Source organism: Strix uralensis, chromosome 1 (assembly GCF_047716275.1).
Source record: "Strix uralensis isolate ZFMK-TIS-50842 chromosome 1, bStrUra1, whole genome shotgun sequence".
Lineage (NCBI taxonomy): Eukaryota > Metazoa > Chordata > Aves > Strigiformes > Strigidae > Strix > Strix uralensis.
In genome coordinates, this window is record NC_133972.1 from 10,075,899 (window position 1) to 10,099,320 (window position 23,422).

The 23,422-nt window shown below is 46.0% G+C and overlaps 1 protein-coding gene and 1 pseudogene across 1 annotated transcript; both read right to left on the reverse strand.

Moving 5' to 3' along the window:
• Window positions 1-311: 311 nt before the first annotated feature.
• Window positions 312-10,586, reverse strand: LOC141952864 (uncharacterized protein C12orf50 homolog). Its single transcript, XM_074890864.1, is given in 10 exon segments — window positions 312-428; window positions 911-993; window positions 996-1,001; window positions 2,365-2,568; window positions 2,743-2,862; window positions 4,513-4,626; window positions 4,735-4,812; window positions 5,985-6,143; window positions 8,255-8,429; window positions 10,533-10,586. Coding segments are annotated over 10 exon segments (1,110 nt in total).
• Window positions 10,587-10,683: 97 nt separating this feature from the next.
• LOC141952868 (uncharacterized protein C12orf50 homolog) lies at window positions 10,684-23,410 on the reverse strand (annotated as a pseudogene).
• Window positions 23,411-23,422: the final 12 nt, after the last annotated feature.

Genomic DNA, 23,422 nt, shown 5'->3' on the forward strand with positions numbered 1-23,422 from the left:
ACTCTAGATTTTTCTATTCTTCTCTCGGTTAAGGAGAGTGAGGCCTAACTGCACTTTCTAGAATGCATCACTTATTGTTGTTTACATTAAAAGGTCTCTGAGACTGCTAAGGGAAACCAACAGTATTTATTCGTAACAGGAATTATGCCTTAAAACATAGTCTGTACAAATAAATTGAGCTGTCAGATTTTCATAACAGATTAAACTTTGTACATCTATCGAAGGCTGTTGAAGTTTTGAACGTTCTAGTGCACTTCCTAGACGGGATTTTCAGACTTTGTAATTTAATCATCTTTGGATTTTCCGGTTGCTCATTGCCTTGTTTCAACTTTGATTTTTCTTGTCGATGGAAGCACTCGCTTCATCTCTTTCTCCCGTGTAGGTTGGCTTTCTCCTTTTGTGTTGACTCGCATGTCTTCTTGGCTCTGCTGTCAAAATAGAGAGACAGACCATTTTGTGCGTCATTTCCTAGAATAAAACAACACGCTCTCTCAGAAGCATTTTCAGAAGTACGCTTTCAACGCTTGTAGAAGCAACAGAAAAAAAAATCATTTCATCCTAATATAATCCACCCATGTTTCAAAAGGTTCCACGCGAGTATTTTTCCTCGTAAACCTTCCCAAGCAGATGCTTGAGAAGCGTGTGGTGGTTGCACAAAGAAACCAGAACTGGTAGCAAGGCTGGCGAGGGATTCCCGAAGGTGGGTTGAGGTGCTTTGCATCTCCGTGGTGCCTCAAGAGGATTTGCGTCTCTGACGGGAATCCGAATGGCCCAGTGCTGCGTGTGGAAGTGCCCTGGGTCAGCTCAGGGCAGCACTGACAGCGGGGCCGACTGGGGGGTCTGAAACACAGGTGGGGAGGGACCTGGTGCTTTTACTGGAAAGAGGGAATTGTATCGAGCAGTTACCTACCTGAATGGTGGTTTTGAAGTGAGAGCGTGTTTTTCCGTGTGGATTTCTTTTCCTCCAGGTCGGTGAGTTGGAGGATCCTGATGATATTTGTCTGTAGAAAACACACAGACATTGTTTCTTAATTTCAGCTGCAATGGCAGGAAAGACTCCCTGAGCCTGATAGGTGAATTCAGTATGACGTTAGCTGAAGGAGCAATGAATGCATGGGGTGAATCCCACAGCAGCTCTGAAATACCAGCTAGTATTGAGTACAGACTCCCTCTCTAGTCGTTTAAAGCTCATTGGTAATCTCGCAGCGTTCCCAGGGGGCTCACAGGACCTTCCCAATGAGGCGATCCCGCCATGGACATCCTTGACTGCAACAAAGGGGACGTTCCTGTGTTGGAAATCTGCCCGAAGGCATCAATTGCTTTTAGATTAAAGGAGTCCATAAGGCAATGTCCTGTCTTATCCCTGCTTGTGAAGAAGGCACAAGGCAGTATTGTGTTTTTGTGCTGGGCAGTTGATTTTGCATCAGAGTACGCTGCCCGAGGACTAACCCTTCTCAGTAAAACGGGCTGAAAAATGAATATTATTAATCCTCTGGTGTTCTTTTAATGCCACCTTAATTCCGTTAATTCAAATGATTAATTCCACAATAATCCTGAAGTTGTCAGTTTATACACTACACGTAAGTATTACCGTAGTTTTGCGTTTGGGTGCCAAGTCTTGTCTTTGTGTCGAGGTGATTGTTTTGCTTGGGGCATCTCGGACCGTGTGGCTCGGGTACTGCTGAAAAGAAAGGTAGCAAAAATGCTGCTGGTTGCTCTTAGGACAAAAATGCCGATCAGTAAAGCAAAAGCTGTACGTTTATGGTTACATCCAAGACAGATTGCCAGAAGGATACAAGACTCGGAATCCCACCTGTAGGCTTCTTGTCAACTTTATGACAGAGCGGGTGCTATCGAGAGGACAGGTGGAAAAGAGGTGAAGGGAAATAGCATCCTGAATGAATGGCAGGAAGAAGGAATTCAGTCCTCTGTCCCACGTAAATAATGTGAACAAAATGAACATAAATCGCAAACATTTATGCTGCATTTAAATTGCTGGCAGGAGTTTGAACAAGACCTAAAAGATGCTGTAAGAAGTGGGGATCGGTATGTTTGTGCACCGTGGCACATGATTGCATTCATGCCTGCTTGTGGGGCGGAGAAGTGGCTTTCTGCTACGGAGGTGCTAAATTAGTGTTCATGACTATTCTGCCTGACAAATTGTAAAGCTTTATAAAGCTTCACGTTTCTGTCTGTGGATACTGCGGCAGTCTGTTTGTGAAAACGGTGCTGGATCAAATGGACTCTTGTCCATATTCAGGCATAAATAACTGAATTTTCACCTGCAGGGACCAATCGAAAGCAGCACAACACGGACAGGCACGTTTGAGGCGTTTTAAGAATGCAGTGTAAGCAGGAGCCCACCTGTAGCTTCACTGAACTTTGGTTCTTGATTGGCAGTGACGCTACGGTAGACGACATAGGCCTTCCTTCGAGGTTCTGGAGGTGGGACAGAAGACTTTCTGCCCGTTTGTGTGACACACAGACGAGAAGAATCAGTTTCATCCCCCTTCCTTTGAGCCCTTTGCTGGTAGCTTGGTTTTACTCTGGGGTTTGAAGTGTGAATTCCTAAAAGGGAAAAACCAAACAAAACTGTTGTGCTGTTCTTCAGGAATTGACATCCTGGCTGGAAAACGAGATTAAAAAATTGTTCTTTGTGGGTAGCCCAGTCCAAATACATTCAGTGATTTTTATTTAGCACACGATGCTCAGCAATGAGAAGCCAGTGCTGAAGTACATTACCTGCATGTTCAAAGGCTCTGCGGTCTGTTCTGGGAATATCCTCAATTGCTACTCTGCTTCCTGAACGCTGCTCTTCTTTTTTTGCATTACGAAATGTTGTAGGAATTGTATTGCCATCACCTGGAAAGGCAAGAGAAAGAAGGGTTTAGCTGCTTGTGGGTAAGCACAGGGAACGGCACTGCCATTCTCTTCCTCCCGCCTCTGGGAGCTGGTGATTAGTTTAGTGCAGTTGCCTTTAACCTCTCATCTTCTATGCTTCTTTCTCTTTGGTTAGTTCTTTGGATCCTGCCGAGTGCAAGTCGAGCACCTGGTGTGTAACCTGCCGTGCTCTCTAAGGAAATAGCATAATAGGCAGGTTAAGGAGACCCCGGCTCCAAAGTAAGGCACCAGCTACAGCCACCTGCTCATTCTTCAGCTTCTCGCTTTTCATGAATGATATTGATGGATCCTACCCGATGGAATATGTGGCAGATTCAAGGTGCATGTCGCCCTCGTACCTAAAACCTCAAGAGTGAAACCTCAACTTGAAGAAATGCTCTGGGGAAGCACCTCTGTCCTTCTCTCTGAACGTATCTAATTAGAAATACAGATAAATATGGCAAGCTGTGTCCGTATCTTCCGTACGGATTTCCCTGTCTGTAGTCTAAACGTATAGAAATATTCAACAGAAATAGCTTATAAAAACAATTTAATAAGAAACCTGTGAAATGCAGAAAGAAGAAGAAAATAACTTTGCCCAATTCTGTTGAACAATTCAGGCTGCATGGTTCGAAATGGAGACAGTTTTTCCATTCCATTTTTTACCAGCGCATCACCCTACTCAAATCTGCGTTACATTAAACAGCATTATCAAGATTTTATCCCTGAAATTGACACTAATGTGAAAAAAGTTTGGTTTTTTTTTTCTTCTCTAATTGAAAGTAGCAGGTCATATTTCTGTGCAGCAATTTCTGATGACTGCTCTACTGGTGAGTCTGGTGTGTTTTTATAGTCAGAACATAATGCTCTCTCCTCAAATGGAATTCTACTATTGCTTATTTGGTAAAAGAACTAATACAGATTTTTTTTTTTTTTTTCAGTCATGCCGCTTGCTCCAGAATGAAGGAGAAACAAAATATAGGAGGTAAGTATTTCTGAATTTGTATTTCTTTGTCCTGCCTTATGTTGGATAAAGCCTAGCATTCAAAAGAAAGTGGAACTCTCTCTTACTATCTCTTGGAAGGCACTTGAAGGGGGTATTTATTTAATCTGAATTTAGTTACAGCAGAGTTTGTTGTGTGGCTGCATTTCATCATCTGGACAGCCAAGACAGCCAGCAGAGAGCCCAGAGCACCTCTGGGAAAGGGACTGGTCTCCCCTTTCTTTGGCACTGTCTTAGGATGCAATAAATAGCCCCGTAAGAGTGCCTGCACGGCCTGGTGGGGAATGGAAACTACATTGCTAAAACTAGGCTACACAAATCTTGATCGTGACGAAAAACTAGATGCGAGACCTATGTTGTGTATCTCAGGAAAGTACACGTGGGGTTAATAGCCCATTTGTACCTTTTGCACCTACAGTCGATGCAGGTAGTCACCACGTGTGTGACACGAGAGAGAGAGAGAGATGGGGGGAATTACTGAAGTGTTTTTATGCTCTTTGTAATATGCTGTCTTTTATCGACACTAAATCTGAGAAGTGGGGAGGAGGGGCAAACTCTGTGATAGTTTCTCCCTGTAACAGTAATTTTCAAAGTGGTAACCATTGTCCAAGCAGATGAAAAGTACTTGCCTTTCTGCAAGTCTCGGTTGGTAGCTTCCGAGGGTGACAGCTCCTTTTCCCGAGGTGAAGACTCAGCGTTTGTAGACTGGTGTTCGCGAGGGGGCTGAATCCTGTAATACTCTCCTAAACACACCCCAAGAGGGAAGGGAAAAAACCAAACCAAAAAAAGGACAACGTTTACTATATTGGCGGCACTGCTGTTTAGGAAAGAGTGACTAAGTTTGTATTTACCAGATTTGTAGCATATTTCCTTTATTGCTCTTTCCTCTTCTATATCTGCATCGGTCTTCGGCACCCAGTTAGGAACATCTGTAGGAAATATTTTTCAAGGGTTACTAGACAGCTGTACAAAGACGTTCGGCAATTCTTAATAAGCAACCACCATAAGGAAATGCACTTTGGTCACAGTCCTTCTTTTTTTTCTGAGTGCAAGCTCTGCTTCTGGCCAGAAAATGGATTCCTTGCTATTGGGTATTTCCAAGTGCAGTGGACTTGCAGTCAGGACACATATTAAGAAGCAAATGTTTGTTGCTGTAAACTGATTCCAAAAGATCTTCAGTACTCATGATCCTTCTTTTACCCCCCAAAGGCAATCTTCTGATGAAACATGTCACCAGGGAGTGCTTGTCACAAAACCTCTGCCCGGAGTTGCTCTCCTGCAATGTCTGCCAGCAGAGCTGGCGAAGGGAGCGCTCGTTGGCCGTCTCAGGTAAGGCTACTAGGATTAGCAAAGCCCTACTTGTTATATTGTTGAGGTTCCCGTGGCTTACTCGCACTGAAACCGAGTTAGGAAGCCTGAACAGGCAGCCCTGCCGGCCAGCCTGAAGGGCAGGGGAAAGGGAGGAGCAGCTTGTGGCTGCCTGAGAACTAGCACAGCAGTCTGCGGAGTGCGCACGTGAGAGTAGGTCGCGCTCTCGCTTTCCCTCTCCGGGAATGTGCGATTCGTTCCTTCCCTGTGAATCTCGTGTCTCTGAGTGAGACACATTCAACAGTTTAACAACGTTTTAAAAAATTAAGTAAGTATATATGTATGTGTGTATATAAAAACATATAGACATTCAGTTTATGTGAAGAGTGTTGTATGGATTCTCTTTGCTAGATTTAAGAATAACTTTGTGTAATAAAATGAGACTGCCCACAGAGTTTAGGCAAGCAGTTGAAGAAATTATTGAAGTTGAAGTCACACCGCTATCTTTTGTGAACAAACCTGTGACTTCAGCTCTATTTAATGAAAAAGAGGTTTGTGAATTATACCGCTGTTGAACTATACAGCCAGGCATTTCACAGGAGTTAGGAAATGTTGCCTGACTCACATCTGGTGACTACCGGTTCCGATAACTTGGGGATTAGCTGGAAACTCTTTCAAAAACTTGTCAACAACTCTTTTCTAAAATTGTAATGGTTATTCGACTCAATCAGCTGTGAAGTGTCAAAAACCCCCCCTTCTACTTCCTTGTAAAAGAAAGAAAAAAGTTGTTTACAGTTCTCTTCCTCGTCATCTTCGTCGTCCTCTTCATCCCCGAGGTTTATGATGAGCGGAGGGTGGATTGGCAGTCGAATGTGCTGTTGATGTCTGCGTGGCTCTTGATGGGGGGCTGGGTGCAGGATCTCTTCTTGGCTACCCTGTTGCAGTGGGGCATCTGCAGAAAAGAACATGGTGTTTGTTAGGAGGGAACTAGAATATGAAATCCAGGTTGAGACCAGCAGGTGTAGTTCTGAAATCCTTCTCACACCGAAGGCATCGTTACACAGACAGACTGTGCCTTCTAGGGAAAGCCGCCTGCGGAGGTTGGCAAAAGAGCATCTTGCAGCTGCAGAAAGCAGGGAAGAGCACAGGTACCGGCTCCTCCGAACGGACAGGTGAGGCAGTGCTGAGTGAAGCCTTCTGAGAAGAGGAACATTTTGATCATTCTACAGCCTTTGAGAAAGGCTGGGTGTCTCTTCCAGCTGGTGGAGAGATTAATTTCAGTCAGTAACCTTCATTCTTCCAGTCCCTTTGCAGTTATTGACAACAGAGGGAACCCTGTGATTAGTAATACCTGGGCTGCAGGGAGTCAGTGAGTTTAGGACCCCACCTGTGAGAACATTTTAAACAGGCTGAAGAACAGGCAGGCCGGTATCCCTGCCCGTGGCATCAGTTCTGAAGCAGTTAGCAGCGCTAAGCCCAGGATTACCCATTTTTAGCTTGGGGAGCTTTTCTTGCTGTCAACATTTTCTGAATCACACCTCTCTTTACTGCGTACAACGTGTTGATTTTGAGAAAGACCATGAAGTTCCTGAAAGTGATTTACACTTAATCAGAGGAGAATCATAAAAGATACTCTTTCCCGTAGAAATTTGTATCTACCGGTGATGTTGGCAGCAAAACTCTTTTGGTACTGGGACAGCATTTTCTGAGAGCCGGGAAATGCAAGGGACTGAAATGAAAAATGATGAAAGATGGTGAGCCTCTTTGTATCGTTCAAGCCGACCAACGTGCAGCTCTAGATACAAGCAGGATTCCGTGCACTGCATTAAAGATATTGGATGTTTTTTGGGGTTTTAAAGGCAGAAGATGCAGCGTGGGCATTTTCTTGTATTGCCGTGGTTGCTATTCTTGTGCCTCTCTTGCTTGCCTGTGAGCAGCAGCACGTGGATGAGATTCAAGCCATTTTAAGAACGCTACTGCAGATGAGATTTGTTGTATCTCATGCAAGAGAAAGTAAGATACAGCACTTGAACTTGATAGAGCCTTTGTCAGTGTCCAGAATCGGGTATTAACTAGCTCCGGGGACTGTAAGCCAAATCCAACTTCTGTGAGTTTAAGAAGATTTCGGGAACACAAGGCGCTTGCTTCTGAGTAGAGGTCTTTCTGGACTTCTCTTAGGACACCTGTCTCCAGCTCTGGAGAGGAGGCCCAAGACCAGCTCTATTTTAGTCCGCTTGTTGGTGCTTCTATGGCAAGTCATGCTGACTTGCTGTCACGCCTGCTTCCGCCCAGTTTCTGACATCTGTGTTGGTTCCCCACCCTGGACTCTTACCCTATTCCAGGTTCCGGCTGTCTGCCAGGACTCCTGGTAGGCAAGAGCTCCTCTTAGAAAAGCCCAAGGAGAAAAGACGCCCACTTGTAACGGTGTTTTTTTCCATCAATACTCTGATTTTTCAGACGTTGTACTGCCTTGCAAAGTCTGGCTGTACTTCAGTAGCCCGCATCCAATGTTCAAGCCTGAAAAATGCTTTCAGAGCGCTGAACTGGACATACATCTCCACACAGAGGACTGTAATCTGACGTTACCTATAGAAGGGGTGTCTCATCCGCGTAACGTGTTGTGCTCTATCAACAGCTACTGCTGCTAGTGGCCCTGCCAACCTCCTCCCCCCACCACACAGGCTACTTTTCGTTGCTCTCAAACGATTACCTGCCTACTGGCCATTCTGACTGCTAGAGAGATTTCGTCTAGCAAATACCCAAGTAAAGCAACGTTTTTACTCCGTGGATCTAAAGTGCCGCTTGTGGCTTCGTCTTTCACGTAACTGGTAGCTACGAAGATTCGTAACGTGACAGCTAAAAAAAATCAATGTGGCGCCCCTATGCAAATGCCAGTGCAATTCCTTGCTTTGCCTTGGCCTTGCTGCGATAGCAGATCTTACCTGACTGATTTGCCACGGTGCATTTCTTGACCTCAGTCTAGATGATGGAAGCACCGGAAGGACATTTTTGCGTGTTTACTTAGTCCAGTGAACAAATTGTTGATAAGATATTTTTACTCACTGTTAGTAGGTGGCAAAAAAAGTCCATTGATGTGCCGAGGTTTGCTGTGGTGGAAAGCACAGCTGATCCTCAGACAGCCTCGGGGTTGTTTTTCCCAGAAACAGGAGATGTCGTGGTACTTCTGCTGCGGGAGAAAAGAGTTTTCAGATGTTGTAAATGGAACAATAAAAATGGCCTGAATGGATACACACAGCGTGGTGTACTGCTGTGAACATAGGACTAAGGTTTTGTGGGCCCCCGTTCTGATATTGAGGAACCTTTAAAGTTATGTTTAAAGTTCTGTTAAGCTCCAGGTATCTCTGAAGTTATCTTGAGTTAGGTCAATGGAGCTTTCATGAGGTACAACTGTTCCTAGATAAGAACAGGGGTAAAGCAGTCTACTTACTGTCCTGCAGACTTTTCATGAGATGCTGGGAAGAAAAAAACGTTTTTAGTGGCTTAATTGACACGTGACTGAGTTTCCTTTGCTGCACAGTGGGGTAATGGGGTCAATCTCAAATGAGACCTGCAGGACAAGTGCAAATCTTACACTAGTACTCTCTTAGTCTTGAAGGACATGGGTCTATGGGAAAATAAGGAGTAAGAAGCAAAACTCAGAAAGATTCCGAGCCAAAAGAGAAAAACTAAAAATTTGGGAGTTTGTAATCCTTGTACAGACTTGTCAGACTTGGACTTCAAAAGGAGGCAAAAACGCGTTTTGTTCCAATTCCCATTGGAAACGTCAAGTCGCAGAAGAAAGTCCCTTTTGTTTGCAGACTCAAGAGTGTGTTTGAAGGGACTTGCCCCTTTCTTCGCTGAGGCGGAAGAAGCAGCAGGACTGACTGCCCCCTGCGCCGCTGCCGGGGGGAGGTGGGGGTACCGGGAGCAAAGCTGAGCCCGGGAAGAAAGGAGGGGTGGGGAAAGGTGTTTTCAAGATGCAGTGGTTGTCACGGTCCTACTCTGTCTGTTTAAGGGGTGGTGGTGTTAGTGTCTGTATTAAATTGGCATCCCTTTTTCCTTCCCTTAACGAGTCTGTCTTTTGCCTGTGCCTTAAAGGCTGAGCTCATCCCTCCTTGTCCTTATCTCAAGTTCGTGGGTCTTTTGCTTTCCTTTGTCTCAGCGCTGGGGGGGAAGCGGGGGGTGAGCAGCATCTTTGCTTATTTTCCCCTTCTCAGCGCTGGGAGGGAAGGGGGCAGTGAGCGGCTGCGTGGTGCTCCGTTGCCCTCTGAGCTCAAACGGTGACACCCTGTCTCTAAACCCGCAGAACAGATGTGACCCTGTCGCCCGTCTCCGTTCTGAGCACACAGTGTCACAGCCAAGAGGTTTTTCACAGGGACAGTCGGCACCTGGAAGCCTCACGAGGAAAATGACTTTGTGGGTAAGTCACACTAGATTCCCATAGGCCAGTGGCTGCCTTAAGTGTGAATCTCCTCTTTTCAAACTTCTTGTGTTTAATTAATGGCGGAGGTGATAGAGTAGTCCATGGACAGCAGTATTAGGGCGACCAGTAGAAACTCAGGTTCGTGTCCTGGCTGTGAACTCCATCCCAGCTGAGAGCTGTAAATGCCAGGTTGAGGGTTAATTCCGAATGAGTTTCTGTGTAGTTTTTTAAAGGAAAACAAACCCAAGGATCTTCAAGCGTGACTATTTGAAGGTAAGTTTCACTCGGGTGCAGACATTTAAGAGCTGGGTCTAGGAGCAGCATCTCCAACCCCCCCCCCCACACACACACTTTTGGACTGTAGCCAGCACAAGTGGGCCATGCCCTGAGACACGCTGGGGTCTGGAGCCAAAGCCCATCTCCCAGGCATCAACGCCTCAGTGCCTGATGCTGAAGCGGATGCAAGAAGGAAGAGCCCTACACCCACCCTTGGATTTTTACTAGGCGGACTAGAAGTATTTCTTTGGAGGACGGACCCATTTTGAAGGACTTTCTCCTAAGTAACCGACTTTACAGAAATCCAGGTAGTTGCTGTAAGCAGAAGCTATAAACATGGCACGTTTATGCAGAATCAGCGTCATGTCAATTCATTAAGAAAGAGATGGGTGATCTTTATGCGCGATTTTTAACTCTGTGTTCCTTGAGTATCTGAACCCAGTTCACAGGAGCAATTGTCCGTGGTTCAGATTATCTTAGCTCTTAGCACTTCCAAAAAGGAGCAGTTTGATGTCGGGGTGCTGCCATGAGCCAGAGAGAGGGACGTATCAACTTGAGACTTCACACAGTAAGCCTCCCTTTCAACACGGGTATATCAAGAAAATGAAGGTTACAAAGCACTGTAAAATCTACAGCATTTACCTGTGCGTAGGGGGAATGAAAACGGAAGTCGGGGTCGTTCCCAACTGCGCCCATTTTCACCTCTTGGGCTTCTCGTCCTCCCTCTTAGTAACGGCAGGCAATCTTGTCCTGAAAGCAGTAGTTTTCTCTCAAAAACTGGACCTTCAGAACCTTAGCTCTGCTTCTTTCTTGAAAGAAAAACTCCAGCCGACAGCGAAAGACGCTTGAAGGCAGGAGGTGGTACCTTCTGCAGGCTTGTTGAACCGACGAAGGCAGTTGCTAGGTGGTTTGGAATGTTACCTTCCAGGGGTTGCCGAGGGCACGTCCAGCGCGTGACGTCAACATCATGGCGCTCTGTAACCTGTCCAGCTTGAACACCTTCCTTTTTCTGCATTGCTGCCGAGTAAAGTAGGGAAAATGGGACCGTTTCAGAGAGTCTCCCGTTGTGGTGTTTCTTTAACGTCAAAGGGAACAAACCCATTTGGCGGGGCTTAAATAGTCCCCAACTTCTTGCCGTAGGAACTGTGTTCTTGGGAACAAATGTTGGCTAGCACAGAGGCAAACTTTATTCTTTGACTGTTTCTTAATCAAAATCCTTGCAGCCAATGTTTCTCTTACTCTACCTCCCTCTTTGGGTTGAGAAAGTTGCTGTTTCCTGTTAGTGGACGGTTAGCTGTTCACTGCTTACACTGTCGGGGTGCAGAGCTGCTTCTTGCTTCCGCGATGTCCACTGGCACGGCTAAAGCAGAAAGAACAGCGTACACTTGTGTCCCTAATTACCACCTCTGATCCCGTTGAGGTCCTGGGCTGCCCCTGCACAAAAAGCAGCTAGCTAGGGGGAAAAACGGAGTTTTAGTGTTGGAAGACGGTGAGGCATCCTGTTCTCCTCAGGTCCTGGGGTCCCATTTAACCCCGCTGACTGACATCAGTGACTCGGAGGTGAGCACTTGAGAGCACCGTTAGGGCAAAAGCTGGGAACTTTGGAGTAAACCATAAAAGCAAGGGCAGAAAGGGAAAGGATCCGCAACCTCAAAAGAGAGGTTAAAGAGTAATACGATAGAGATGAAGCCCAAGAGAAGGGAGGGAGATACAAGGCAGAATTCAGGACAGAGGACTAGTGGTTCATAGCATAGAAGGAAAATTCGGGCAAGCAGGTGAGGGCCGTGAAGGATGAAGTGTCAGTGGGCAGCAGCAGCCATGGGAAGGAAGTGTTAACCCTGCCAAGAGCTTTGCACCCAGGGGCTCTTTGTAGGGGGACAGCTCTGCGTGAAGGAGGCACAGAAGAAGGTACGGTCAGGAAGAATTAATTCTGTATTGTGTTTGCGTGACACGGTTTTGGTAGCGGAGGGGCTGCAGGGGTGGCTTCTGTGAGAAGCTGCCAGAAGCTTCCCCCCGTGTGCGACAGAGGCAGTGCCAGGCGGCTCCAAGATGGCCCCGCTGCCGGCCCGGGCTGAGCCCATGAGCGACGGTGGGAGCGCCTCTGGGATAACATATTTAAGAAGGGGGGAAAACTGCTGGGCAGCAGCGGCATCCGGAGAGAGGAGTGAGAATACGCGAGAGAAACAAGCCTGCGGGCACCAAGGTCGGTGTCTTTCCCTTGAGCTGGGCCTGTCAGTCAGCCCGATCCTGTGCTGGGCATGTGGGCATGTTAAGATGCTAGAAAATGATTTTCTCTTGGCTTTGGCTTGTTGGGGTGGCTTTTTGGGATGGGGAGGTGGGTGAAATTGCATCGGGAGGTGCTAGTTCTTTATGATCCCGGTTTGGAAAGGCCCTCGGATTGTGTAAAGCATCTCTTCAGCTGCTGTTTTTCTGAGATGCCATTTAAAAGGAAAGGAGGGCAGTGTAGCTAATCCTACAGCCATTCAGATGCTGGGAGGCCCAAGTTGTGCAGCACTGAATGGGCCTGCGACTATGGCCCAGCACACCCTGCACCTCCCGTCCGTGGAAAAGTCAGCCCGTTTTGGTCATTTGAGCTCTGACAGGATTTTCCCAAAGAAGCCAAGTCTATTCGTCATTTCCACTGTCAGACAGAAAGGACGTTCACCTGAGAACCTGTCGCTGCGCTCTTAGATAAGGGCTAGGCCAGGCCTTATCTAACTGGACACAGTATCCCTCTGAGTACGATTTTAAATTGCCTCAGGCAGACAACGTAGACCGTGTTGCCGCAAGGCATCGGGTACTACAATTTGAAACGGCGATGTCTAGTTAGAGGGGAGGAAACATTTTCAAGACGCTTAGTCCTTGATTTCAAAAAGGTGTTTCTTGTCTGTTTTTTTTTTTCCCATTTTCTAACTGTCAGCTAAACCGGATACTCTAGATTTTTCTATTCTTCTCTCGGTTAAGGAGAGTGAGGCCTAACTGCACTTTCTAGAATGCATCACTTATTGTTGTTTACATTAAAAGGTCTCTGAGACTGCTAAGGGAAACCAACAGTATTTATTCGTAACAGGAATTATGCCTTAAAACATAGTCTGTACAAATAAATTGAGCTGTCAGATTTTCATAACAGATTAAACTTTGTACATCTATCGAAGGCTGTTGAAGTTTTGAACGTTCTAGTGCACTTCCTAGACGGGATTTTCAGACTTTGTAATTTAATCATCTTTGGATTTTCCGGTTGCTCATTGCCTTGTTTCAACTTTGATTTTTCTTGTCGATGGAAGCACTCGCTTCATCTCTTTCTCCCGTGTAGGTTGGCTTTCTCCTTTTGTGTTGACTCGCATGTCTTCTTGGCTCTGCTGTCAAAATAGAGAGACAGACCATTTTGTGCGTCATTTCCTAGAATAAAACAACACGCTCTCTCAGAAGCATTTTCAGAAGTACGCTTTCAACGCTTGTAGAAGCAACAGAAAAAAAAATCATTTCATCCTAATATAATCCACCCATGTTTCAAAAGGTTCCACGCGAGTATTTTTCCTCGTAAACCTTCCCAAGCAGATGCTTGAGAAGCGTGTGGTGGTTGCACAAAGAAACCAGAACTGGTAGCAAGGCTGGCGAGGGATTCCCGAAGGTGGGTTGAGGTGCTTTGCATCTCCGTGGTGCCTCAAGAGGATTTGCGTCTCTGACGGGAATCCGAATGGCCCAGTGCTGCGTGTGGAAGTGCCCTGGGTCAGCTCAGGGCAGCACTGACAGCGGGGCCGACTGGGGGGTCTGAAACACAGGTGGGGAGGGACCTGGTGCTTTTACTGGAAAGAGGGAATTGTATCGAGCAGTTACCTACCTGAATGGTGGTTTTGAAGTGAGAGCGTGTTTTTCCGTGTGGATTTCTTTTCCTCCAGGTCGGTGAGTTGGAGGATCCTGATGATATTTGTCTGTAGAAAACACACAGACATTGTTTCTTAATTTCAGCTGCAATGGCAGGAAAGACTCCCTGAGCCTGATAGGTGAATTCAGTATGACGTTAGCTGAAGGAGCAATGAATGCATGGGGTGAATCCCACAGCAGCTCTGAAATACCAGCTAGTATTGAGTACAGACTCCCTCTCTAGTCGTTTAAAGCTCATTGGTAATCTCGCAGCGTTCCCAGGGGGCTCACAGGACCTTCCCAATGAGGCGATCCCGCCATGGACATCCTTGACTGCAACAAAGGGGACGTTCCTGTGTTGGAAATCTGCCCGAAGGCATCAATTGCTTTTAGATTAAAGGAGTCCATAAGGCAATGTCCTGTCTTATCCCTGCTTGTGAAGAAGGCACAAGGCAGTATTGTGTTTTTGTGCTGGGCAGTTGATTTTGCATCAGAGTACGCTGCCCGAGGACTAACCCTTCTCAGTAAAACGGGCTGAAAAATGAATATTATTAATCCTCTGGTGTTCTTTTAATGCCACCTTAATTCCGTTAATTCAAATGATTAATTCCACAATAATCCTGAAGTTGTCAGTTTATACACTACACGTAAGTATTACCGTAGTTTTGCGTTTGGGTGCCAAGTCTTGTCTTTGTGTCGAGGTGATTGTTTTGCTTGGGGCATCTCGGACCGTGTGGCTCGGGTACTGCTGAAAAGAAAGGTAGCAAAAATGCTGCTGGTTGCTCTTAGGACAAAAATGCCGATCAGTAAAGCAAAAGCTGTACGTTTATGGTTACATCCAAGACAGATTGCCAGAAGGATACAAGACTCGGAATCCCACCTGTAGGCTTCTTGTCAACTTTATGACAGAGCGGGTGCTATCGAGAGGACAGGTGGAAAAGAGGTGAAGGGAAATAGCATCCTGAATGAATGGCAGGAAGAAGGAATTCAGTCCTCTGTCCCACGTAAATAATGTGAACAAAATGAACATAAATCGCAAACATTTATGCTGCATTTAAATTGCTGGCAGGAGTTTGAACAAGACCTAAAAGATGCTGTAAGAAGTGGGGATCGGTATGTTTGTGCACCGTGGCACATGATTGCATTCATGCCTGCTTGTGGGGCGGAGAAGTGGCTTTCTGCTACGGAGGTGCTAAATTAGTGTTCATGACTATTCTGCCTGACAAATTGTAAAGCTTTATAAAGCTTCACGTTTCTGTCTGTGGATACTGCGGCAGTCTGTTTGTGAAAACGGTGCTGGATCAAATGGACTCTTGTCCATATTCAGGCATAAATAACTGAATTTTCACCTGCAGGGACCAATCGAAAGCAGCACAACACGGACAGGCACGTTTGAGGCGTTTTAAGAATGCAGTGTAAGCAGGAGCCCACCTGTAGCTTCACTGAACTTTGGTTCTTGATTGGCAGTGACGCTACGGTAGACGACATAGGCCTTCCTTCGAGGTTCTGGAGGTGGGACAGAAGACTTTCTGCCCGTTTGTGTGACACACAGACGAGAAGAATCAGTTTCATCCCCCTTCCTTTGAGCCCTTTGCTGGTAGCTTGGTTTTACTCTGGGGTTTGAAGTGTGAATTCCTAAAAGGGAAAAACCAAACAAAACTGTTGTGCTGTTCTTCAGGAATTGACATCCTGGCTGGAAAACGAGATTAAAAAATTGTTCTTTGTGGGTAGCCCAGTCCAAATACATTCAGTGATTTTTATTTAGCACACGATGCTCAGCAATGAGAAGCCAGTGCTGAAGTACATTACCTGCATGTTCAAAGGCTCTGCGGTCTGTTCTGGGAATATCCTCAATTGCTACTCTGCTTCCTGAACGCTGCTCTTCTTTTTTTGCATTACGAAATGTTGTAGGAATTGTATTGCCATCACCTGGAAAGGCAAGAGAAAGAAGGGTTTAGCTGCTTGTGGGTAAGCACAGGGAACGGCACTGCCATTCTCTTCCTCCCGCCTCTGGGAGCTGGTGATTAGTTTAGTGCAGTTGCCTTTAACCTCTCATCTTCTATGCTTCTTTCTCTTTGGTTAGTTCTTTGGATCCTGCCGAGTGCAAGTCGAGCACCTGGTGTGTAACCTGCCGTGCTCTCTAAGGAAATAGCATAATAGGCAGGTTAAGGAGACCCCGGCTCCAAAGTAAGGCACCAGCTACAGCCACCTGCTCATTCTTCAGCTTCTCGCTTTTCATGAATGATATTGATGGATCCTACCCGATGGAATATGTGGCAGATTCAAGGTGCATGTCGCCCTCGTACCTAAAACCTCAAGAGTGAAACCTCAACTTGAAGAAATGCTCTGGGGAAGCACCTCTGTCCTTCTCTCTGAACGTATCTAATTAGAAATACAGATAAATATGGCAAGCTGTGTCCGTATCTTCCGTACGGATTTCCCTGTCTGTAGTCTAAACGTATAGAAATATTCAACAGAAATAGCTTATAAAAACAATTTAATAAGAAACCTGTGAAATGCAGAAAGAAGAAGAAAATAACTTTGCCCAATTCTGTTGAACAATTCAGGCTGCATGGTTCGAAATGGAGACAGTTTTTCCATTCCATTTTTTACCAGCGCATCACCCTACTCAAATCTGCGTTACATTAAACAGCATTATCAAGATTTTATCCCTGAAATTGACACTAATGTGAAAAAAGTTTGGTTTTTTTTTTTCTTCTCTAATTGAAAGTAGCAGGTCATATTTCTGTGCAGCAATTTCTGATGACTGCTCTACTGGTGAGTCTGGTGTGTTTTTATAGTCAGAGCATAATGCTCTCTCCTCAAATGGAATTCTACTATTGCTTATTTGGTAAAAGAACTAATACAGATTTTTTTTTTTTTTTTTCAGTCATGCCGCTTGCTCCAGAATGAAGGAGAAACAAAATATAGGAGGTAAGTATTTCTGAATTTGTATTTCTTTGTCCTGCCTTATGTTGGATAAAGCCTAGCATTCAAAAGAAAGTGGAACTCTCTCTTACTATCTCTTGGAAGGCACTTGAAGGGGGTATTTATTTAATCTGAATTTAGTTACAGCAGAGTTTGTTGTGTGGCTGCATTTCATCATCTGGACAGCCAAGACAGCCAGCAGAGAGCCCAGAGCACCTCTGGGAAAGGGACTGGTCTCCCCTTTCTTTGGCACTGTCTTAGGATGCAATAAATAGCCCCGTAAGAGTGCCTGCACGGCCTGGTGGGGAATGGAAACTACATTGCTAAAACTAGGCTACACAAATCTTGATCGTGACGAAAAACTAGATGCGAGACCTATGTTGTGTATCTCAGGAAAGTACACGTGGGGTTAATAGCCCATTTGTACCTTTTGCACCTACAGTCGATGCAGGTAGTCACCACGTGTGTGACACGAGAGAGAGAGAGAGATGGGGGGAATTACTGAAGTGTTTTTATGCTCTTTGTAATATGCTGTCTTTTATCGACACTAAATCTGAGAAGTGGGGAGGAGGGGCAAACTCTGTGATAGTTTCTCCCTGTAACAGTAATTTTCAAAGTGGTAACCATTGTCCAAGCAGATGAAAAGTACTTGCCTTTCTGCAAGTCTCGGTTGGTAGCTTCCGAGGGTGACAGCTCCTTTTCCCGAGGTGAAGACTCAGCGTTTGTAGACTGGTGTTCGCGAGGGGGCTGAATCCTGTAATACTCTCCTAAACACACCCCAAGAGGGAAGGGAAAAAACCAAACCAAAAAAAGGACAACGTTTACTATATTGGCGGCACTGCTGTTTAGGAAAGAGTGACTAAGTTTGTATTTACCAGATTTGTAGCATATTTCCTTTATTGCTCTTTCCTCTTCTATATCTGCATCGGTCTTCGGCACCCAGTTAGGAACATCTGTAGGAAATATTTTTCAAGGGTTACTAGACAGCTGTACAAAGACGTTCGGCAATTCTTAATAAGCAACCACCATAAGGAAATGCACTTTGGTCACAGTCCTTCTTTTTTTTCTGAGTGCAAGCTCTGCTTCTGGCCAGAAAATGGATTCCTTGCTATTGGGTATTTCCAAGTGCAGTGGACTTGCAGTCAGGACACATATTAAGAAGCAAATGTTTGTTGCTGTAAACTGATTCCAAAAGATCTTCAGTACTCATGATCCTTCTTTTACCCCCCAAAGGCAATCTTCTGATGAAACATGTCACCAGGGAGTGCTTGTCACAAAACCTCTGCCCGGAGTTGCTCTCCTGCAATGTCTGCCAGCAGAGCTGGCGAAGGGAGCGCTCGTTGGCCGTCTCAGGTAAGGCTACTAGGATTAGCAAAGCCCTACTTGTTATATTGTTGAGGTTCCCGTGGCTTACTCGCACTGAAACCGAGTTAGGAAGCCTGAACAGGCAGCCCTGCCGGCCAGCCTGAAGGGCAGGGGAAAGGGAGGAGCAGCTTGTGGCTGCCTGAGAACTAGCACAGCAGTCTGCGGAGTGCGCACGTGAGAGTAGGTCGCGCTCTCGCTTTCCCTCTCCGGGAATGTGCGATTCGTTCCTTCCCTGTGAATCTCGTGTCTCTGAGTGAGACACATTCAACAGTTTAACAACGTTTTAAAAAATTAAGTAAGTATATATGTATGTGTGTATATAAAAACATATAGACATTCAGTTTATGTGAAGAGTGTTGTATGGATTCTCTTTGCTAGATTTAAGAATAACTTTGTGTAATAAAATGAGACTGCCCACAGAGTTTAGGCAAGCAGTTGAAGAAATTATTGAAGTTGAAGTCACACCGCTATCTTTTGTGAACAAACCTGTGACTTCAGCTCTATTTAATGAAAAAGAGGTTTGTGAATTATACCGCTGTTGAACTATACAGCCAGGCATTTCACAGGAGTTAGGAAATGTTGCCTGACTCACATCTGGTGACTACCGGTTCCGATAACTTGGGGATTAGCTGGAAACTCTTTCAAAAACTTGTCAACAACTCTTTTCTAAAATTGTAATGGTTATTCGACTCAATCAGCTGTGAAGTGTCAAAAACCCCCCCTTCTACTTCCTTGTAAAAGAAAGAAAAAAGTTGTTTACAGTTCTCTTCCTCGTCATCTTCGTCGTCCTCTTCATCCCCGAGGTTTATGATGAGCGGAGGGTGGATTGGCAGTCGAATGTGCTGTTGATGTCTGCGTGGCTCTTGATGGGGGGCTGGGTGCAGGATCTCTTCTTGGCTACCCTGTTGCAGTGGGGCATCTGCAGAAAAGAACATGGTGTTTGTTAGGAGGGAACTAGAATATGAAATCCAGGTTGAGACCAGCAGGTGTAGTTCTGAAATCCTTCTCACACCGAAGGCATCGTTACACAGACAGACTGTGCCTTCTAGGGAAAGCCGCCTGCGGAGGTTGGCAAAAGAGCATCTTGCAGCTGCAGAAAGCAGGGAAGAGCACAGGTACCGGCTCCTCCGAACGGACAGGTGAGGCAGTGCTGAGTGAAGCCTTCTGAGAAGAGGAACATTTTGATCATTCTACAGCCTTTGAGAAAGGCTGGGTGTCTCTTCCAGCTGGTGGAGAGATTAATTTCAGTCAGTAACCTTCATTCTTCCAGTCCCTTTGCAGTTATTGACAACAGAGGGAACCCTGTGATTAGTAATACCTGGGCTGCAGGGAGTCAGTGAGTTTAGGACCCCACCTGTGAGAACATTTTAAACAGGCTGAAGAACAGGCAGGCCGGTATCCCTGCCCGTGGCATCAGTTCTGAAGCAGTTAGCAGCGCTAAGCCCAGGATTACCCATTTTTAGCTTGGGGAGCTTTTCTTGCTGTCAACATTTTCTGAATCACACCTCTCTTTACTGCGTACAACGTGTTGATTTTGAGAAAGACCATGAAGTTCCTGAAAGTGATTTACACTTAATCAGAGGAGAATCATAAAAGATACTCTTTCCCGTAGAAATTTGTATCTACCGGTGATGTTGGCAGCAAAACTCTTTTGGTACTGGGACAGCATTTTCTGAGAGCCGGGAAATGCAAGGGACTGAAATGAAAAATGATGAAAGATGGTGAGCCTCTTTGTATCGTTCAAGCCGACCAACGTGCAGCTCTAGATACAAGCAGGATTCCGTGCACTGCATTAAAGATATTGGATGTTTTTTGGGGTTTTAAAGGCAGAAGATGCAGCGTGGGCATTTTCTTGTATTGCCGTGGTTGCTATTCTTGTGCCTCTCTTGCTTGCCTGTGAGCAGCAGCACGTGGATGAGATTCAAGCCATTTTAAGAACGCTACTGCAGATGAGATTTGTTGTATCTCATGCAAGAGAAAGTAAGATACAGCACTTGAACTTGATAGAGCCTTTGTCAGTGTCCAGAATCGGGTATTAACTAGCTCCGGGGACTGTAAGCCAAATCCAACTTCTGTGAGTTTAAGAAGATTTCGGGAACACAAGGCGCTTGCTTCTGAGTAGAGGTCTTTCTGGACTTCTCTTAGGACACCTGTCTCCAGCTCTGGAGAGGAGGCCCAAGACCAGCTCTATTTTAGTCCGCTTGTTGGTGCTTCTATGGCAAGTCATGCTGACTTGCTGTCACGCCTGCTTCCGCCCAGTTTCTGACATCTGTGTTGGTTCCCCACCCTGGACTCTTACCCTATTCCAGGTTCCGGCTGTCTGCCAGGACTCCTGGTAGGCAAGAGCTCCTCTTAGAAAAGCCCAAGGAGAAAAGACGCCCACTTGTAACGGTGTTTTTTTCCATCAATACTCTGATTTTTCAGACGTTGTACTGCCTTGCAAAGTCTGGCTGTACTTCAGTAGCCCGCATCCAATGTTCAAGCCTGAAAAATGCTTTCAGAGCGCTGAACTGGACATACATCTCCACACAGAGGACTGTAATCTGACGTTACCTATAGAAGGGGTGTCTCATCCGCGTAACGTGTTGTGCTCTATCAACAGCTACTGCTGCTAGTGGCCCTGCCAACCTCCTCCCCCCACCACACAGGCTACTTTTCGTTGCTCTCAAACGATTACCTGCCTACTGGCCATTCTGACTGCTAGAGAGATTTCGTCTAGCAAATACCCAAGTAAAGCAACGTTTTTACTCCGTGGATCTAAAGTGCCGCTTGTGGCTTCGTCTTTCACGTAACTGGTAGCTACGAAGATTCGTAACGTGACAGCTAAAAAAAATCAATGTGGCGCCCCTATGCAAATGCCAGTGCAATTCCTTGCTTTGCCTTGGCCTTGCTGCGATAGCAGATCTTACCTGACTGATTTGCCACGGTGCATTTCTTGACCTCAGTCTAGATGATGGAAGCACCGGAAGGACATTTTTGCGTGTTTACTTAGTCCAGTGAACAAATTGTTGATAAGATATTTTTACTCACTGTTAGTAGGTGGCAAAAAAAGTCCATTGATGTGCCGAGGTTTGCTGTGGTGGAAAGCACAGCTGATCCTCAGACAGCCTCGGGGTTGTTTTTCCCAGAAACAGGAGATGTCGTGGTACTTCTGCTGCGGGAGAAAAGAGTTTTCAGATGTTGTAAATGGAACAATAAAAATGGCCTGAATGGATACACACAGCGTGGTGTACTGCTGTGAACATAGGACTAAGGTTTTGTGGGCCCCCGTTCTGATATTGAGGAACCTTTAAAGTTATGTTTAAAGTTCTGTTAAGCTCCAGGTATCTCTGAAGTTATCTTGAGTTAGGTCAATGGAGCTTTCATGAGGTACAACTGTTCCTAGATAAGAACAGGGGTAAAGCAGTCTACTTACTGTCCTGCAGACTTTTCATGAGATGCTGGGAAGAAAAAAACGTTTTTAGTGGCTTAATTGACACGTGACTGAGTTTCCTTTGCTGCACAGTGGGGTAATGGGGTCAATCTCAAATGAGACCTGCAGGACAAGTGCAAATCTTACACTAGTACTCTCTTAGTCTTGAAGGACATGGGTCTATGGGAAAATAAGGAGTAAGAAGCAAAACTCAGAAAGATTCCGAGCCAAAAGAGAAAAACTAAAAATTTGGGAGTTTGTAATCCTTGTACAGACTTGTCAGACTTGGACTTCAAAAGGAGGCAAAAACGCGTTTTGTTCCAATTCCCATTGGAAACGTCAAGTCGCAGAAGAAAGTCCCTTTTGTTTGCAGACTCAAGAGTGTGTTTGAAGGGACTTGCCCCTTTCTTCGCTGAGGCGGAAGAAGCAGCAGGACTGACTGCCCCCTGCGCCGCTGCCGGGGGGAGGTGGGGGTACCGGGAGCAAAGCTGAGCCCGGGAAGAAAGGAGGGGTGGGGAAAGGTGTTTTCAAGATGCAGTGGTTGTCACGGTCCTACTCTGTCTGTTTAAGGGGTGGTGGTGTTAGTGTCTGTATTAAATTGGCATCCCTTTTTCCTTCCCTTAACGAGTCTGTCTTTTGCCTGCGCCTTAAAGGCTGAGCTCATCCCTCCTTGTCCTTATCTCAAGTTCGTGGGTCTTTTGCTTTCCTTTGTCTCAGTGCTGGGGGGGAAGCGGGGGGTGAGCAGCATCTTTGCTTATTTTCCCCTTCTCAGCGCTGGGAGGGAAGGGGGCAGTGAGCGGCTGCGTGGTGCTCCGTTGCCCTCTGAGCTCAAACGGTGACACCCTGTCTCTAAACCCGCAGAACAGATGTGACCCTGTCGCCCGTCTCCGTTCTGAGCACACAGTGTCACAGCCAAGAGGTTTTTCACAGGGACAGTCGGCACCTGGAAGCCTCACGAGGAAAATGACTTTGTGGGTAAGTCACACTAGATTCCCATAGGCCAGTGGCTGCCTTAAGTGTGAATCTCCTCTTTTCAAACTTCTTGTGTTTAATTAATGGCGGAGGTGATAGAGTAGTCCATGGACAGCAGTATTAGGGCGACCAGTAGAAACTCAGGTTCGTGTCCTGGCTGTGAACTCCATCCCAGCTGAGAGCTGTAAATGCCAGGTTGAGGGTTAATTCCGAATGAGTTTCTGTGTAGTTTTTTAAAGGAAAACAAACCCAAGGATCTTCAAGCGTGACTATTTGAAGGTAAGTTTCACTCGGGTGCAGACATTTAAGAGCTGGGTCTAGGAGCAGCATCTCCAACCCCCCCCCCACACACACACACTTTTGGACTGTAGCCAGCACAAGTGGGCCATGCCCTGAGACACGCTGGGGTCTGGAGCCAAAGCCCATCTCCCAGGCATCAACGCCTCAGTGCCTGATGCTGAAGCGGATGCAAGAAGGAAGAGCCCTACACCCACCCTTGGATTTTTACTAGGCGGACTAGAAGTATTTCTTTGGAGGACGGACCCATTTTGAAGGACTTTCTCCTAAGTAACCGACTTTACAGAAATCCAGGTAGTTGCTGTAAGCAGAAGCTATAAACATGGCACGTTTATGCAGAATCAGCGTCATGTCAATTCATTAAGAAAGAGATGGGTGATCTTTATGCGCGATTTTTAACTCTGTGTTCCTTGAGTATCTGAACCCAGTTCACAGGAGCAATTGTCCGTGGTTCAGATTATCTTAGCTCTTAGCACTTCCAAAAAGGAGCAGTTTGATGTCGGGGTGCTGCCATGAGCCAGAGAGAGGGACGTATCAACTTGAGACTTCACACAGTAAGCCTCCCTTTCAACACGGGTATATCAAGAAAATGAAGGTTACAAAGCACTGTAAAATCTACAGCATTTACCTGTGCGTAGGGGGAATGAAAACGGAAGTCGGGGTCGTTCCCAACTGCGCCCATTTTCACCTCTTG